The following is a 19935-nucleotide window of genomic DNA, read 5'->3' on the forward strand; positions in this document are numbered from 1 at the left end:
TGTTCTGATCCACAGCGACTTGAAAATGTGTCTTTAATTACATTCGCCCCCTAAACGCACAACTTATAACTAGCTGTGTCTCGAATTTAAAAAAAATGTCTCAAAGTTATAAATAGTGGAGTCTCAAAGTTATAAATAGTGGAGTCTCAAAGTTATAAATAGCTTTGTCTCAAAGTTATAAATAGCTATGTCTCAAAAGTTTGATATTCTCTAGTATTTATGACTGTCAGTGGGTCATTAAATCGAGTTGTTCAGTGCGGCCTACACAGTCCTAGCTGTGATCTACATATTTAATCCCATTTCAAGCGGTCAAAAAAAAAGTTCTGTGGTCGAGTCTAGTTCTCTACTGCACTCTACGTGTAATATCTGCAATAGCTTTTCTCTTGGTTTCAAAGGAGTATCTTGCTGCCTTTTTTCCCCAGCTTTCCGTCTCTTTTTGAAGCCAAAACGTCACGAAAAAATATTTATAATTAGTTTTTCTCAAAGCGTGTATGATTCTTAGCTGAACTTTCTACCTGACAGGAACGACAACTAAAGATTTGGTAAATCACTAGCCTTAAGATTTGTTTCCCTTCGCTATCATTGACCTCCCTTTTTCACTCCCTTGACTAAGTAGGTGAGTCACAGCAGCTAAAGAATTACGAACCTTTATGAACTCCTCACTTTTCCATCGAACTTGAGATCAAACGCTGCACTTCGTGTAATAACACAAAATTTTATTAAAATTCATTTAAAAATTCACGGTAGTTAACTGTCAGCTTGTAATGTAGACTAAATGATCTATTTCTGGCTCCTGAAACAAGATTGTCATTTTATTTCTAGTTTTCGCAAAATCCCAAAGAAATAAAATTTGTAGAATCTTGTGCTGAACATTTTTTTTTTATTTCTAATAATCTCCCCTACAGTATTTATTTTTGTGTGGAGAAACTCGAAGCTACCAGAAGCTAATGTATCGATCATATTTTATCTAGATTTTCTGATAAATTTGAAGCGTACACCAACGGACAGGAAGATATTGTCTTGAGGCTAAGCAGGTCTTTCTTTCATCATAAGCACTGGTCTACCAAACAGAAAGTCAACTGTGACAGCACAAGTAGGATTAGGTTCATTTCCACATTCAGCTGGGCTTTCCAATACATTAACATTTCCTACGAGCTTTGATTCAGTCAAAGAACATTTTACTCTAAAGAACTAGAGCATGTTCAGATAGGGATCTTGACGTGTATATATTTTCGTCAAAACATGACAGAATAAAATATATTTTTTTTTAAGAAACAAAGCTTATATTAAGTGTACTTGTATCAATAAGTTTTGGATCAGTCATGTAATTAAAATGCAGACAAACTTCGACATAAACAATCTGTGCGACTACCAATTATTTTTGTATAGCTTTCAGCATTCTCGATCTGCTATGGTGCTATCACTTTGTCTGGACCAGTTGGGAGAGGAGGAGGGAAGACGCGGGTATCTTTTGTGAATGTCTACATGATAGTTTTTTAAATGCATAGAAAAAATGTTCACTAAGAGTAGTCAAGGGGACTAATTCAACTTATATCACCACATCTGTCAAGTACAATTTCTTTCCCTTGTTCAATATACCAAACAAAGTAATTAATTACCTATAGTTAATTTAACTAATTGGTTAATGTTTTTTTTTAAATTTATTTTTGTGTTGTCAAGTAAAACAAATAATTGAGCAAAATTTCCGCTTGATTCGAGTGTGGGAGAAATAATGAGTACAGCCAGACAGACAGACAGACAGAAAGAAAGACAAAGTGAGCTGATATAAGCTTTGTAATAGTATAAATAATAAAGAACACTCAGTAGAAAATGTATAGTTTGCAATTTATTACATAAGTTTCCTTGTTTCTTTGCCTCCTTTCGTTGAATACAATTTAGCATCAATGTTTATGTATCCATAGTTCATTCTCTCTCTCTCTCTCTCTCTCTCTAGCTCTCACTCTCTTTCTCTCTGTTACACACATACAGAGAAGCAAGGATAATCACAATATTGGAAATACCACTTACATCATTCAGTTTACAAAGTTCATGTTGACATTGACAAAGAAATATCCTTGTGTGTGTGTTTAATAGATGGCGCGATATGATGACAACAATTAATGTTTAGTAAAATAATTAAATGTGCACGACAGGAAAAAAAGATAAAATAATTGCACATACGTACTGAAAGTCAAGCATAAGTACACATCATCTGTGTAGGCTTAATCTAACGCCGAAGACCTCTAAGTCCGCACAGTTCGTTTGATTATGTAACTTTTGGTAAATTGGTTCCTTTCTATTTCCTTAAATAATGTAACATCTCAGAGATGAACTGTTGCATTTGATTTCTTTGTTTGCGTTTTTGCTTCTTCTTTGTTTAAAAAAAGTGTTTCTTTATCTGAATGTTGTTACGTGGTCCACGAACAGAATAGACAATATATATATATATACTTTTAAACTGTTTCTTTTTTTTATGTTTTATGAATCAAAAGAAAAACAAATATTAACAAATAAATAATTATAACAGGAATTATGCTAATCTTGTATATATCTATGTAAATCCACCGACTCACTCATACATTGATCAAGAGATCTCTTAAACTGTCGTACGTATCTGTTTGGACATTTCGTCCACAGGTTCCTTTCACCTCATAGAAGCTCGCTTGAACTTAAGCTTGGCTCAGCTACCTATGAAGGGGGCTCGAGGTTCGACACCTGACTCGGAACTTCATGACTCTCTAGCAGACGTGAAAAGCACAACATCTCAGCATCCAACACGATTTCTTTAAGGGCACAGTAAGTTAATGTCATTAATGGATTGAAACACAACAGCAATACATTCTAATTCCTCTTAGAGAATTGTTTCAATATAGTATAATATTTCACAACTGCAACAATGACAAATAACTTCAAGTGTAGAAATCTAATAATCACAAAGATCAAGATCAGGTGTATGAATTTAGCATTCACTTAAAAAAAAAAAAAAAAAAAAAAAAAAAGTCAAATGTACAAATATAGCCATGTCTTATCTAAATGTCACAGATCTAAATGTCACAGATCTAAATGTCACAGATCTAAATCAGGTGTATTAAAACTAAGGTAAGGAAACTTAACCTGGAAATAGTCCCAGTTTGAAATCATTAAAACAAGGTGCAGTCCGTGCAGATATTTAATAACCAATCGTTCCATTAGTTATACTTCAGTGGTCAGTTACATGGTTATCTTTCTTATACCAAACACAAACACAAACATGATATACTGGAGAGCTATCAACATAATTATTATATAACTCACAAGTATAACGAATAACAAGCAAAATATAAAAAAAAGACTTTTTCTGAAAAGCAAATAGGCAAAGATTCACCTAATCGCGCACTTACAACATGTCTAAATAATGTAGAAGTTATTTCCTTCATTTGATATCAAACACAATATTTTTTTTACAAGTAATTAATTAATAATTGACCAATTGTTTATTTTGTAAAAAATATATTCAAGTTTTCTTAGGTACAATAGAAATAGTTTATAGTTTCCCAAGAATGGGTGTGGGAGAAATTCTAAGGGGACCGAGCCTTACATATATCTATATCTGTGATTACTGAAGGACTACTTTCCTTTGTTGGTATTAAAAAAAACCCAGTAAATAATTGAATGGTTAATTTTTTTTATTGATTCATGTCTTTTCTATGCCAATGAATAATTGTGAAAACTTAACTTGGGAGATATAACAAGTACACATTTTTTACCCACAGACAGAGTGATTTGATATTAGTTTAGTAATAACATATTTCTCATAGTTCATGCATGTATTAACTTTCCATTACAAGCTTATCTCTTTAGTTCCCCACACGTTCGATTATAGGTAATTCCCGTTTTAACACTTTCAACAATAGAAAATTTCCACTTTAACACCTTCAACAATAGGAAATTCCCGTTTTCGTCAAACTTGAAATAGCGTCATTTTTTAAAACACCGAGGTGATAGACAAAGCTCGTGATTTTATTTCAAATGTATATCAAATATTCATCCGTATACGTGGCAGTTTGTCGTTTCTATCGAGAGAATAATTCTATTACAAATCTTTTAGTGACGAGGCAAAAGCACATGTTCCGTTCAAAAATAAACAGGATAAAATTCTAGCATTATGTAGATAGGGAACAATCTTTCAACCATTACTTTTTTACATATTTTTTTTTCTTTTCAATCTAACAATCGACGAGATAATATATTTAGAAGTTATAATAGACCCTTGAGATCAGAAATATTAAGGATATAAAAATCAGCGGAAACATTTTCGAAAATTATTGTTGTAAATTATAACATTTGTTGTTGTTGTCGAAAAAAGTCGTAGACAAACATCCCATCTGTTGCATACCAAGATTCCTTCTGCGTAATATCGAATGGATTGGGCAGCACTTACAGCAGTGTTCATAAAAAAAAAAGAGATTTCTTATAAAACATACTCAGAGAAAGAAAAAATTAAACTTGGTAAGCTGTTTTTTCCGAGCAAGTAAGGAGTTCAAAGTCATGTTCATGGTGCCATATAATTCAAATAGTACAACAATTCATCAGCTTGGGTAGAACACAGATTTAAATACTGGTGCTTGTTTGTTTTTGTACTTCATTAAGTCTGTATCCACTACACATATTATTTGTTTCTTCGTGTTTATCTGTGTGTGTGTGTATACAAATGTTTGAAGATCGTTTCAATTGAAAAATTAAATGGGTTAAATTGCAACATTATTGTCTAGATTGTATGTATAGTCACGTCATCGCTGATGATTAGCTCAGTACGGGATAATAAAAACCTATTATATGATAAGAATGCCTTTTTTATTTAGTATAATTCATAATTAATTTAGATTGGTGCATTATTGGCTTAGATTGGATTATTACTGGCTTGGATTGGCTCTTTATTGGTTTAGATTGGTTAATTACATGCTTAGGTAGGAGCATTATTGGTTTAAATTGGTTAATTACATGCTTAGATTTGCTCATTATTGGTTTAGATTGGTTAATTACATGCTTAGGTAGGAGCATTATTGGTTTAAATTGGTTAATTACATGCTTAGATTTGCTCATTATTGGTTTAAATTGGTTAATTACATGCTTAGATTTGCTCATTATTGGTTTAAATTGGTTAATTACATGCTTAGATTGGATCATTGTTGGCTTGGATTGGATCATTATTGGCTTAGATTGGCTCATTTATATATTAGATGTTAAGAAACACCAAGTCGACAGTCGTATAACTTAAAGTCTTAAACTAAGCCAGCTTTTCCCCTACGTTCTACTTGACAAATAATTCTTGAACTTTCTTGACACTGCGGTTGCCAATCGAAGTCTATGAGACTCCATTGAACATGTTTCTAAGGTTTTACTTCCACCTACCAGCTCCTAGTATTAAATCTTTTTATTTCTTCCAACTCTAGCCTCCCCCATTAAAACAGACGGGACTATTTGTGTTGGATCACATTATCTTGGGATGAGGTAGGGAGCTTGGCTTTCAAAATGGCGGAGTCTTTCATTTGATCCCAGTGCAGGCTGGGGTTTATAATTTTGGATTTTTGAAATAAGCTTTGCATCATATGTAACATAGGTCGTATGGATCGTTTCAATCTTTATTACTTTTATATATATATATATATATTCTTGCCTCTTTTAAGGCTTTTTTAAACATAAGAGACCTCAGTATTTGTGCTTTTCATTTTAACTTTCTCATAATAGGAACTCTTGTGTTTTGTTTTCTTTACCTTATTTATTGTAATATTCATTTAGTGTTTTCATCATAGAACCCCCATAGGGCCCTAAACCTTTTTTTTCTTGCCTCTTTTTGGGTGTTTCTTTCACCTTTTTTTTTGGGGGGGGGGTCTTTTTGTTTACATTTATTTAAAGTTATAAACAGCTAAAATATTAAAGACAACATCTAACACATCCTAAAGAAGAAAATGTTCATAACAATCTTAATTCATACATAATGACTCTAGTTGCCAACAGCAACAAGTTCAGAAGATAAGGTATGATGTATTGCAATATTTGTATTTTTTAATACTTGGAAAAAATGAGTGTCAATTATCAAAAAGTTTTAATGTGTAGTAAACTTATCTATGCCAGTTCGGGGTTTAGAAAAGGTGTTTCATATACATGCATAACATTTAAAAAAAAGGATAACATTTTGTTAATTTTTACTTGCATTGGCGGCGGCTTCCGAGCAAGACAACTTATATTTCTTATATAGGCCTCGAGGTAGACATTTGAGACCAAAAGAGAATGTACTTCCGAGGACAAACGTAGACGTGGACAAGAGAACTGACCATCTTTCAAACAACGGTTATGTCTTTGCTGGGTTTGACCAAATGTGTATATCACAGCACGGAGTGTCTGACCATACAGCAATCCTCGGACTCGAGGACTTGTCTTATTAATAGTTGCCTTGTTGAAAATATATCTTTACATTGGAAATACGTTTATGTACTGGGGCAATGTTCATTACGCATTCTGTTCAGTTTACACTATAACATATAATTTCATATAATTTCATATATACATTCATATAAACATGGCATCAATGCGACTATAGGACAAACCCAATATCGATAACACATCAACAGCACGTCATTGTGAAGCCCCTCCCTCAGCGGTACCAGCTCCCCCACGCGTACACCCCCCAGTTGTTTTTCTCCTCGACGCCCGTCGGGACGTGGGTCACAAGATCTCGTCGTGGTGTCTGCTCCTCCGGTGCTCCACCTCCACCGTGACGTCATGGGTCAGGTCGTGGGCCATGTCAAGTGTGGCATAGCGACACTGAGAAGGAAATGAAGCTTCGTTATTAATTGTCAACATCATTATCATTAGATTCTTAAATTATTATTTTAAATAATGAGCTAAGACTAATTGCCAGAATAAAGATTCGTCCAAGAGAAACACATTTCACTGTAGACACCTTAAAAACGTCCTTTAAATAATTTTCTAATAATGTGGTATGTTTACAGTAGTATTGTTCCCTGGCTGGCCACAATTCTATTACATTCTAATCTGTTTTGGTTTGATGACATTGGGGTTACAGACAGTTGCTGGTTATTATAATGTTGACAATTTCCTTACATTGTGTCCTGCAGTGTTTCTCAAACTTATGGAGAACTCGAGGACCAATAAAAGAGGATGTCAAAAATCTATGGTGGCCAGGGGCGGACTGGCTATATGTGCATTCGGGCAAATTCACAGTGGGCTGGTACACCAAAGGGCCGGTTGGGCCACCTAAATGGCCTCAAATAGAACGTATTACATTGTTAAAGGTTTTATAATATTCTCTTGTCCTCCTTTTTTTAAAAAATCTTTTACAGACTCTACAGTGTAATACTAATTTAATCTAACATATTTTGCGAAATAATAGCCTACATCCGTAGACAGTGCTACTTGCAGGCTCCATTAGACCTATATACTTAGTGACCTATATTTCTTATAAGGGTATAGTGTTCACTTTATGAATGCGTTCAGTTATCGATTCATTGTCAAACTTAATAAAATGATTTTGAGAACAGGTAGACCTAGAATTGGATGTCCAACATATAATATACACTTTGTGGGCTGGATTGTATGCCTGGGCCAATTTAATCTCCCAGTCAGCCCCTTGTCACAGATGCCATTATAGATTTATTTGTATATTTCACATTTAAAAGCTTGTGTGTAAATAGAAATATAAACCCTTGACTGAGGAATTACCCCACAAATCTAGATCCTTGACAGCGCCTCAGGTTTTACCCGAGACGTAATTATGATGTTGCAAATCTATTGGTTGATTTGAAAATAAATAAAGACATTTTTTTAAAAGAGTTAGCGCCAGAGAATTGACGAGAGAGAAAGAACACCAGTCGATGAAAGAATTTCCTAGTAGACAGACGAGTTCTCTAAGAGCTCTGATTTAAAGCCTTTGTAATATTATTTGAGCTTGTTGATCTGTAACTTGTACATAAGTTGTACTTACGTTTTATATTTAAATAAAGTTCCAGAGTTGTGTTTAACAAAGAATCTTTTATTGTGAATCCTAGATCGTCATTTATTCAACTATTTTAATTCAAGTGAAATTCCCGGCACCACAACACACGTTGTGACATCTGGCACCTCCGACTAATAAAATTTTATGGACAACTTCTAACGAAATTTATTCAAGATCTAGGACCAATTTCTAAACTCTTCAAAGGAACTTCATTCTTATTTAACGGAGGAAAGAATTTCTGTGTTTAACAGGTCAGTTGGTTATCGATAATTCTTTTATAAAGATTTTCGTTAGAGTTACGTCTAACTCACGAAATCTATTATTATATGTAATTGGCAAAAGGAATAAGACCAATATACATAATAACTGGCATTATAAAAAAGACCAGTAAAGCAAATAACTGGCAATATAAAAGACCAGAAAAGGAAATAACTGGCATTATAGTCATTATAAAGAAGACCAGTAAATAATCATTTGTCTGGCACAAAGTAAACAGAAGACCAGATTTAACCAACTGTTAAACCAGTAAAAAAAGTACTCGGCTCAATAGATCTATATATCGAAGCTTACGACTCCAGTGAAATACAATTTTACTGTCAAGCATTGAGGCTTCAAGAACTTTGTCACTATATTATTATTATATCTGAGATAAAGCCAAAATCCAGATATTGTACATTTTGCTCCAATACAAGAAACTAACAAAAAAATTAAATATGGCTTCCGGTTCTAGAACACAACGACTCCTTGAATTGATGGAATTAGCAAAAGAGAAGCAAATTCATAAGCCAGACCTGTGGGCAGAACGCCAAGAAGAGAAAGAATATCAAGAGCAAGAATCTGAAAAACAAAGGCAAGAAGCTGAAAAACAAAGGCAACATGAAAAAAAATGTAATATGTCACAGATGCCATTATAGATTTATTTGTATATTTCACATTTAAAAGCTTGTGTGTAAATAGAAATATAAACCCTTGACTGAGCCTCAGGAATTACCCCACAAATCTAGATCCTTGACAGCGCCTCGGGTTTTACCCGAGACGTAATTATGATGTTGCAAATCTATTGGTTGATTTGAAAATAAATAAAGACATTTTTTTAAAAGAGTTAGCGCCAGAGAATTGACGAGAGAGAAAGAACGCCAGTCGATGAAAGAATTTCCTAGTAGACAGACGCGTTCTCTAAGAGCTCTGATTTAAAGCCTTTGTAATATTATTTGAGCTTGTTGATCTGTAACTTGTACATAAGCTGTACTTACGTTTTATATTTAAATAAAGTTCCAGAGTTGTGTTTAACAAAGAATCTTTTATTGTGAATCCTAGATCGTCATTTATTCAACTATTTTAATTCAAGTGAAATCCCCGGCACCACAACACACGTTGTGACACCCTAATGGTGGCGGTCACAAACCTGGCGCCTTGGAAGGGGAAAGTGATATTAATTAAGAATTAGTAAAACTAGACATGAGGTGGGAAGGGGGCTCTTAAAAACTATAACATCTGCATATTTGTCTGGGGAGACAATGTTTGGAAATGTGCTTCAAATCACATCAATAGATATAGTCTTTATATTTAGGAGATATCTAGATACCCGAAACCAGACCAATAAATACTCTAAACAAAATGCATATTTTTTCTAGATGCAGGACTAGAGAATTTGTATCCATAACATGATAATTTATCTGTACAACTAAAAAACATGTAATGGACAAAAAAAAACTTACAATAACTTTAAACATTAATATTTTATTTGAGCCTTATCTACGCTTTCTCGGAACGAGGCTCAGAGTTCACAAATGATTCAATGAAGAGATTGAAATCCGGGAATGAATCACTTAGGATTCAATGCGAAGTTTAGAAAGAATTGTACAGCTTATTGACAATCAAACGATTGCTTTGGTGGAAGAGCAGAGAATTGATACTTGAAGTCAGCATTGCTAAAATAAACAAAAATTAAAATGCAAAGTAGAAAAGATGTTGTCCTGCTGATTGTTGGTTTTCATCAAAGCTTAGCTTTTATTAAAACATTCTTAACTCTTTGTTGCTTTTTTTTTGTGATCTTCGATTCCCCATTGTTTCGCATTTTGTTTATTCAATGTTTGAATTTCATTTCCATGAATGTTTAGGTATCGAATCGCTGAAATACTTACGTCTCCATTTTCATCGGACGATCTTCGTTGTAAGCGATACTGGGTGAAATCGATTGTGTCCTGTTGACTCCCGGACGTTTTCAAAACAACCTGATGAACAAAGAAAATAAACCTTTTTTTCCCTAGGATTAAGAGATACAATAGGGCGAACAAGAAGATAAAGACATAATAGAACTTTAAATGAACAAACACAAGTAAAAAAGCACTGTAGAGTTAGCAATAGGACATACATATCTAATGGAACAGAGCTTTCTTTCGTTACGATACACACAAACACAAACATAACGACATTACAGAACTTCCAAAAGGACGCAGTTGATTTCATGTATTTTTCTAGTCATCTAAACGCTCTTGTATTTCATCTCATGTATTGGTCTAGTCATCTAAACGCTCTTGTAGTTCATCTCATCTATTGGTCTAGTCATCTAAACGCTCTTACAGTTCATCTCATGTATTGGTCTAGTCATCTGAACACTCCAACAATTTATCTCATGTATTGGCCTAGTCATCTGAACGCTCCAACAATTCATCTCGTATATTGGTCTAGTCATCTGAACACTCCAACAGTTCATCTCATATATTGGTCTAGTCATCTGAACGCTCCAATAGTTCATCTCATGTATTGGTCTAGTCATCTGAACACTCCAACAGTTCATCTCATGTATTGGTCTAGTCATCTGAACGCTCCAATAGTTCATCTCATGTATTGGTCTAGTCATCTGAACACTCCAACAGTTCATCTCATGTATTTGTCTAGTCATCTGAACGCTCCAATAGTTCATCTCATGTATTGGTCTAGTCATCTGAACACTCCAACAGTTCATCTCATATATTGTTTTCTACTCATCTGAACGCTCCAATAGTTCATCTCATGTATTGGTCTAGTCATCTGAACACTCCAACAGTTCATCTCATGTATTTGTCTAGTCATCTGAACGCTCCAATAGTTCATCTCATATATTGGTCTAGTCATCTGAACACTCCAACAGTTCATCTCATGTATTGGTCTAGTCATCTGAACACTTCAACATAAAAATGAGAACCAGGAAGAAGAAGAAGAAGAAAGGACACAGATATACAACACACAAGGAACTGAGCATAATACAAGCACAAGGGCCACTGAAAAATAAAAACTTTCAAATGACACTCAGATGCTAATAAATAATAACAATGATTGCTAGGCAGCTGTCTTTACACATACATATCTTGGCCCTTTCAATACGATGCTGGACGTTTAGGTGCAGCCTTTTTTTTTTTCTAACAACGGATGCTTCTGCACAGCCGGGGTGTGTTGTGTTTGTCGGTCTGTGTCTCATTATAGATGTTCATTTCATTATGTTTTTCAAAAGTTGATACATATTTATGGTTTGTATGCGTGATTACGTTTGTTGTGTAAATTTTATTGTGTCAATATCATTATACTAAAGTGTGGGTGTGTTTTAATATGGACCAAAACCATAATGAAACAATGTCATATTATTTGTTCCCACTAAAATGGTTCATTTAACGGCACACTTGAGCTTATTTCTTTGATGGTTTCTCCACCTAAAAAAAATAGAGAAAACTGAATGTCATTTAGTGCTTTTCTCACACATTGCCTATACTATAGGTCAGTGTGTGGAGGGCGGGGGGAAGAATGTCAATATCGTGGTCTCAGGTAGGAATCTGACCTTATAAGTTTTACATGTTTCGGAGAATCCTTCAGTATTTAAGTCTATTACTTCGTAGCCCAAACATTCCATAGGACGGTAGGCATGGCGGCGGGGTGGGTTTGAATCCGGATTGTCTAGACGACAGTCCCGAGCACATACCACGCAACCATGCAGTCATCCATAGTTCGTTGATCAAGAGAACCGTGACATTTTACCCTAAACATTTTTGTTACATTTTGCTTATAAAGTGGGAAGCGCGGTGGCTGAACAGTAAAGCACATGGCTTCCTAACAGGGGGTCCCGGGTTCGAATCCTGGTAAATACTGGGATTTTTATTTCCGGATCTTTGGGCCCCTCTGAGTCCACCCAACTCTAATGGGTACCTGAAATTAGTTGGGGAAAATTGTGCTGGTCACATCACCACATGACACCTTCGTTGACTGTGGGCCACTGAAACAGACGACATCATCGCAAGGCCTTTACTTTCTTTCTTTATAGTAATAAATCTATGCTCTACATTTTTAGCTATTTATTTGTTTGTTTTTTTTTGTTTTTTTAAATATGCATTATGAAAATATCAAGAGGGACTCGGCTGAGACAATGTTTTATGTAATTTCAACCTTTATCTTTTTAGTTCTCCTCAGCCTGGTCTTGATGATGAAATCGAAGAAGGCAGTCAGCATGGCCAGAATCAGACCTCCTATTAGGATGTGGAAAATTCCAGAGACATTGCTGAGGGTCAGGGCACTGGTGGTACTACTGTCCTGCAAATACACAAGAAACAATCTGAGGTGTATTTAAAACAAAGGGAAACAACCACAAGATAAATGGGCTTTGAGTTCAACGTCAGATCTTAGACATCTCATGGAAGTCAATGAGTCTGATTGAGTTAATGACCTATTCGTCCTTTGATTGAAAAAAGTTGCGTACTAGCTCGAACTGTCTATTAAATCCTATTAAAGAAAAGGTTAATACGTATATAATGTTAATTTTAGTGTTAACATTCATTGATTACAGATGCCCGACCTGTGACCGCAGTTTTGTATCGAGAATTAGCCTCTGGAGTCATATGGGAAGTTGCAAAGGAGGGTTGTGGCATAGAATGACAATCATATTAATATATATATTTATATATATATATAAATAAATTATAGCTTTTATATAGCACTACTTTAATGCTTATAGCATGCTCAGAGCGCTATGGTCCAATCTCATTTGTGGACCAGTGGGGGGAGGGGGTAACTGAGAGAAGGTTTTCTGTGCTGCCTTTAGGCGCTCAGTAAACGCAACTCTGCTCTAGTCGGGTGTCGAACCTCGAGTCTCCTTCATAGGTAGCCATGACAAGTCAAGCTCAAGCGTACTCTCGACCACACTTTCCACTATATACTTCGCACATTCTGAGTATTTAGCGGAACACTTTGCTTATTTTTTAGAGAGGCTAAGTCACGTGGTGGCCTACTAGGTAAATATTCCAGTAGTTCATGGAACAACTATTCAGGTTTCGCAAAACAGTAGTGTAATATACTAAGTCAATTCATAACCTTAGAAACAAGGCTTTATTTCAATAAAACACGACTGATACACACAATAACACAGTACAGACTGGTCACGATTCACAGACTACGATAATGCGAACACGATTACAAATACTAGCACGATTACAAGCACGGGTAACACACAAGTTCATTTAACGATCTCTCCATTCACCCCTCCTTTATTTCTTTCTGGGTCTTAGGTTATAACCATGCGTATGAAGGGAAGGATCCGGAGGTATCTCTGGCGTAGACTTTTCTCCTTGCAAGTCGTAACTGTTCTGTACGGGACTCGAGTCAATATTGGCCTCTGGCATTGGGTGGCTCCCCTGTGAGTCACTGATGACTTCTGGCTGGTTGTACATCATTGGGGTGGGACTCTGTGAATTACTGATAGTTTCAGGCCCGTAGCGACTCCCTGGTGAGAGATCCAAAGAGTCACCGACCTCTTGAGGCAGAATACCGTTCTCTGGTTCGAAATAGTCGTTCGTGGAACTTTCCTTTGGCGCCAGGTGCCTAAGCGACACTGTCTCCTCCCGGCCGTTTGGAAATCGTATATGGGCGTACTGTGAGTTGCAGCTAATAAGTTCAACCTCTTGTACCAATGGGTCAAATTTTGAAGATCTTACAGGGGATTTTAGTAATACTTTGCCTGGGTTCTGTAGCCAAGTAGGCAAGGATGTTCCCGTTGGCGATCTTCTGTTGAATTTGAAGATCCGTTCGTGTGGAGTTTCATTAGTAGAAGTACACAGTAATGATCGAATTGAGTGAAGTGCCTGGGGCAACACAGATTCCCACTGTGATAGTTCCAACTTCCCTGAGTCCAATGCTAATAAAATAGCCTGCCACAATGTTTTATTCAGCTTTTCTATTTGCCCATTTCCTTTGGCATTATAGGGCGTTGTCCTGCTAGTGGCTATGCCCTTATAATGTAGATATTCTGTAGTTTCTGTGGACATAAATGATGTGCCACGATCAGAGTGGATGTAACTGGGTGTTCCAAAGAGGAAAAATAACTGGTCGAAGCACTTTATTACTGTCTTAGATGTCATATCAGGACAGGGAAAAGCGAATGGAAACCGCGAATATTCGTCAATCATTGTTAACAAATACTTGTTGTGAGTAGCTGATGGCAAAGGACCTTTAAAGTCAACACTTATTCTTTCAAACGGCTGTGTGGCCTTGATGAGCGTACCTGCAAATTCCTTATAGAATTGCGGTTTAATTCTAGTGCAGGTTCTGCATTGTTGAATGGTCTGTCTGACCTCTTCAACCGAGAAGGGTAAGTTCTTTGACCTGACATAATGTAGAAGTCTAGTGACACCTGGATGACACAGGTAGTCATGGTACGTCTTCAGGCTACTTTGTTTCGTCATGGTTGCACAGTGCCCTCTAGACAAGGTGTCTGCTGCTGTGTTGGCGTTCCCAGGTCTATACTGTATATCAAACTTGAAGCTTGCTAGTTCCAATTTCCACCTTTGTATCTTATCGTTTTTAATTTTCTTGTCATGAGTGTCTTTAAATATGTATGAAATAGACCGCTGGTCCGTAATAAGGGTAAAATGATTGCCACACAAATAATGCTTCCATTTGCGTATGGCTTCAATTATTGCAGTGGCTTCTTTCTCTATGGCAGATTGATGCCTTTCAGTAGGTGAAAGAGTTCTAGAGAAGAATGCAATAGGTCTTCCCTCCTGATTTAAAGTGGCAGCTACTGCGATGTCAGAAGCGTCAGTTTCCACAATTAGAGGATGGTCATACTTTATGGTGAAAATTGCTGCTTTCTGCAATTCTTCTTTCAAGTCTTCCAACGCTGTTTTTACTTCTGTAGGTACAGGAAAAATTTGATTTTTCATTATAGGATACATTTTGTCGGAGAAATTTGGTATCCAGTGAGCATAATATGCCAAAAGTCCTACAATCCTTTTCTGAGACTTCAGATCTTTTGGAGGTGGCAAATCTCGCAGAGCTTGAAATCTATCAGGGTCCGGCTTCAAATGCCCTTTGGATATTTCATATCCAAGCAGCTTTACCTTCTTAGTAGCAAATACACTTTTACTTTCGTTGAAAGTTATTCCGTATTCCAGAGCTACCTTCTGAAAATGCAACAGATTTTTGTTATGGGAGTCTACATCTGTACCACATATTGTTACATTGTCGACATAGGCAAACGTGTCGGACAACTTTTCTTTTTCTATAATAGTGTCTATGGTTTTCTGGAAGCAAGCTACACCGTTAGTGACCCCAAATGGTATTCTGCAAAACTGGTAGAGTTTACCACAAGCTTCGAAGGCTGTGTATTTCTTTTCGCTCTGTTGGATAGGTATTTGGTGATAAGCACTCTCCAGATCCAATGTGCTAAAGATTTCATACCTGGAAATTTTCTCCACCATTTCATCCACTCTAGGCATGGGGTAAGCGTCCAGGTAAGTAAATCTATTTATAGTTTGGCTATAATCAACGACCATTCGCTTTTTGTGCCGCTCATTGGTCGTGACAAGGACTTGAGCTCTCCAATGTGATTTGGAAGGTTCAATGATACCGTTTCGTATCAATTTCTCAACTTCAGCTTTAATAAATTGTGTGTCTTGGAAGGAGTAACGACGAGATTTAGTAGCAATAGGTCTGCAATCAGGGGATAAATTTGCAAACAATTGTGGTGCCTCTACCTTAACAGCATTGAGCGAGCAGACATGAAATGCAGGTCGACCACCGTTGAATGGAATTATCAGTTCTTTGTGTAATGCGAGGAAATCTAACCCAAGCACTACATCAGTGCAAAGTTCATCTAGTAACGAAAGTTTGAATTGATTGTAAACTTCCCCTTTGTATTTTAGCGATGCAAACGTGTGGCCTCTTGTGACGCTTGACAGTTGAGATGACGCCATAGAAATTTTGTGCTTTGAACGTGTCACTGACCAATCGTACTCTCTTGGTATGTTTGAAGAAATGTAGCTTTCCCCGCTACCTGTATCAATTAGGGCTTTTAGGTTCACGCCATTTACAGAGATGTGTACTGTTGATTTAGTTAAACCAGGTACAGACGAAGTAGCAATTAGTGATGTTAGATGTGTAGAGTCCTTAATGCAGCTACAATCTTTACAAGATTGTCTTTTAATCTCGTGGCTAGGAGATGTTTTGACTTTTGTTTTGGTTATAGGAGTGTTGCGAGACCTGCAAACCTTCGAAAAATGTCCATTTTTCCCGCACGAATGACACATGCAGTCTTTGGCAGGGCATTTCGCTCTGAGATGCCGACTACCTCCGCAAAAGAAACATTTAGTATTCACTGTTGCGATTGTTTCTGAGTATTTAGAACAGGTAGAAATATACTGATATAAGGATGGAGACACAAAGTTGCATAGCAGGTCAAACTGTTCGCTTTCACTAGCCCCTACCTTCGTTGCGAATCTGTCAAAACAAGAAATCCAATGTTTCCATGTAACTGAAGCATTAGTTGAACTAGGATCAGCATCCAGTCTATTGGGACGCAAAAACTTGTCCATTTAAGAATGGTTGTATTGAAATAAATTGTAATATACTAAGTCAATTCATAACCTTAGAAACAAGGCTTTATTTCAATAAAACACGACTGATACACACAATAACACAGTACAGACTGGTCACGATTCACAGACTACGATAATGCGAACACGATTACAAATACTAGCACGATTACAAGCACGGGTAACACACAAGTTCATTTAACGATCACTCCAAGTAGCGTTCCGCGAAACAGAGTTTAGTAAACACTGCAGTATACATTACTTATAAGTAACAGTTAGAGAAACTAATGTAAAAGGTACAGAAGTGAAAGTGAAAGATACATGAAGTTTGAGCAGATTTTTGATTATTCTTCTACTGCAGATCAAAGTTCTCCTTTGGTTTCAACTCTAGAACTGAACCTTTAACATCTTCTGTGTATACAGAACAGGTTGAAACATTCCTCAAGAGATTTCAATTTTAATTGTTAAAGGTTCAGTTCTAGAGTTGAAACCACTTCTGTACCTTTTACACTAGTTTCTCTAACTGCTAGTTATAAGTAATGTCTACAGCAGTGTTTACTAAACTCTGTTTCGCGGAACCCTACTGTTTTGATCAACAAAAAAAAAATGAAAACAGTGATGTCCGAATTACCGCCCACTAATCATGTCTGACTAATCATCGCCATCCGGACCAACGAAACTTCGGCTCACAGCGCATAATGAAGCCGCAGAAGCCTCGTCATTTTTAAGAGGCATCAGTGACCTCTGCGGTGAGGCGGCCCGTGGGACATTTCTCAGAAAATTATACCCCCTCCCCCGGCCGACACTTAGATCAAAAGCTGGATACACTTCTGCCTCTTCTATCATAGCATTGGTAATTAGTTAGATCAAAGAGCAAGTAATGTATTATCTCATTGATTAACACATTTGACTCATTACGCAAGTGGCGTAACAATTGTTAAGCGCTTCCGCGGTGATGAGTACTTGAAATAGGAACAAACTCCAATCGAGGTAACACCGAACTCAATGCTGGGACATGAACACCGACGAAAGGCCAACAGTCTATAAATGGACTCGACTCGTGGTGAACAATAACAAACACTTTTAATAGTCGAAAAGGGAACCGTCGAATGTCTTCTATTACTAGCGTCTATATAATGCTTCTTATTCCTACTGTGATAAGAAAAGCGTCTTGTTTTTAGCGTCGCCTAGAGTGTTCTTATTTTATAAAGGTATCTCACATCATGGTCGCTAAGTAAAAACTTTCCCCTCCTTCGCGAAACAAATACCTACTTCCTAAGCGTGTCATAACAAAATCACTCTTTAGTAGTCTTTATAGAACAGAAACTAGTTCTCCCAGGTACTTGTCATGGTTCACTGATGCAGAAAGTCAACGTAGAAACAATGTCAGTTTTGACCTGGGAAAATTAGAAGGGCACTCAGCAAACGTTGCTCACGCTTCCATAAAATGTACTCGAACTCGTCCTAATGCACAATCTTCGTTAGGTTGATTATTTAACCCAGTGATGCCCAAAATACGGCCCGCGGGCCACACCCGGCCCGCGACGTGATTCTATCCGGCCCGCCGAAACGTCGGCACAAAGTTTAGAAAATCCATTGTCCAAAAGCAAAAGTTTAAAAAATATCTTTCCCTACCTTAGAGTAAATGGATTGGTAACGATAGTAAGCCAATATATTTGTTTTATACAGAAAGAGTTGCTCCCTTTAAAAAACATTACATTAAACAGCTTTAGGAAATAAAACAAATAAATAAATAAGGCGGCATTCTTGGTTTGAGACGCGATAATTAGATTGATAGATTACACCTAGAGTGGAGGATGGATGAGAATATTTACCTAAAATGAGAAGAAAATGAGTCGGTTGCATGTCTTTTTTTTTTTTTTTTTGTTGCCTCTGACGAGTCTACCGACATATCTGATACCTCTCAAAATTTTGATATTTCTTTGCGATAAAACAGTTTGAAATAAGAAAAGTAATAGATATTTGGAGCATGCATGGATTGGCAGTGGCGAAACACTGACAAAAAAGTTTCAACCATCACAGAGAATCTTTTTCTCTTGGAGAAATTAGTGGAAGTGACTACTGATGGTGCCACAACTATGGTTGACGGCAATAGTTTTTAGAGGTCAAATGGAACCGAGCCTCTGTGGTCTCGTTGAATTATTCACCAACAAAATCTATGGACCATTTGATGATGATCGTGTTCAGATTGAACAAATACCCAGGCAGAGCTACAACTGAAACTGATAGACTTACAAACTAGACATCCTTGCTTGATACATTTCAAGTGATGCAGACTATTGATTTCTAATTCGTGTTTCTTGCATAACCTTTTCGAAATCCCCGAAAACAATTGTTATGAATGATCACAATAATTGACTTACTGACTTCATCCTGTGCACTCCCATGGAAGCATAGGGCCCCAAACCCTCCAACGAACTCGGTTCTGAGCAGTTTTCTTCATCTGCTCCCAATAATTACAAGGGCTTATTAGTGGGACAAACTTTTTCAGGGATGAATCGTGCTACGTAATCGTATCGTCTCTTAGACGAACATCTAGAATTCTACATTCAATTCTTTGACTTGGCGTCTCAACTATTAGGTCGGATATTTAAAAGTAGTTTAGGATAAACTTCTTATTACTTTATTTAAATACTAGATTCACGGGTTTCTCATAAAAATTGGTTTATTGTATTTTTTTCTCTTTTTCTTCATGTGGCCCGCGACTCAAATGTTGGATATTAAAATGGCCCGCCGTCCGAGTGAGGTTGAGCATCACTGATTTAACCAATTGAACTTTGAGAGCCATTCAAATAATCGATTGCTGTGTACAAATTTAAGAATAGAAAATTTTGATTACATAATGATAATTATAATAATCATAAATCAAAATGTTTACTCTAGAGCAGTGGTTCCCAAACTTTTTTCTGAACGGAACACTTCGCATCTTCTGAGTATTTAGCGGATCACTTTGCTTCTTTTCACGTGGAGGTCTACTAGTTAAACTCCTATTCAGGCCTCGCGGAACAATAGGGTTCCGCCGAGCACAGTTTGGGAGACACTGAGCTAGAGTATACAAAGTAACCACTGATTCACTGATCATAA

The 19935-nt window shown here is 36.6% G+C and overlaps 1 protein-coding gene across 1 annotated transcript in view; it reads right to left on the bottom strand.

Annotated features, from left to right (window-relative positions):
- Positions 1-3015: 3015 nt before the first annotated feature.
- LOC106067466 (glutamate receptor 2-like) overlaps positions 3016-19935 on the bottom strand; it is a 265994-nt gene continuing 249074 nt past the window's right edge. Inside the window, exons 19-21 of the mRNA XM_056037759.1 lie at positions 12413-12556; positions 10141-10230; positions 3016-6804 (exon numbers count right to left, since the gene is read on the bottom strand). Of these exons, the coding sequence (XP_055893734.1) occupies positions 6706-6804; positions 10141-10230; positions 12413-12556 (333 nt within the window). The 3' untranslated portion in view covers positions 3016-6705. The remainder of the gene's footprint in view (positions 6805-10140; positions 10231-12412; positions 12557-19935) is intronic.

This window comes from Biomphalaria glabrata, chromosome 8, assembly GCF_947242115.1.
Source record: "Biomphalaria glabrata chromosome 8, xgBioGlab47.1, whole genome shotgun sequence".
Lineage (NCBI taxonomy): Eukaryota > Metazoa > Mollusca > Gastropoda > Planorbidae > Biomphalaria > Biomphalaria glabrata.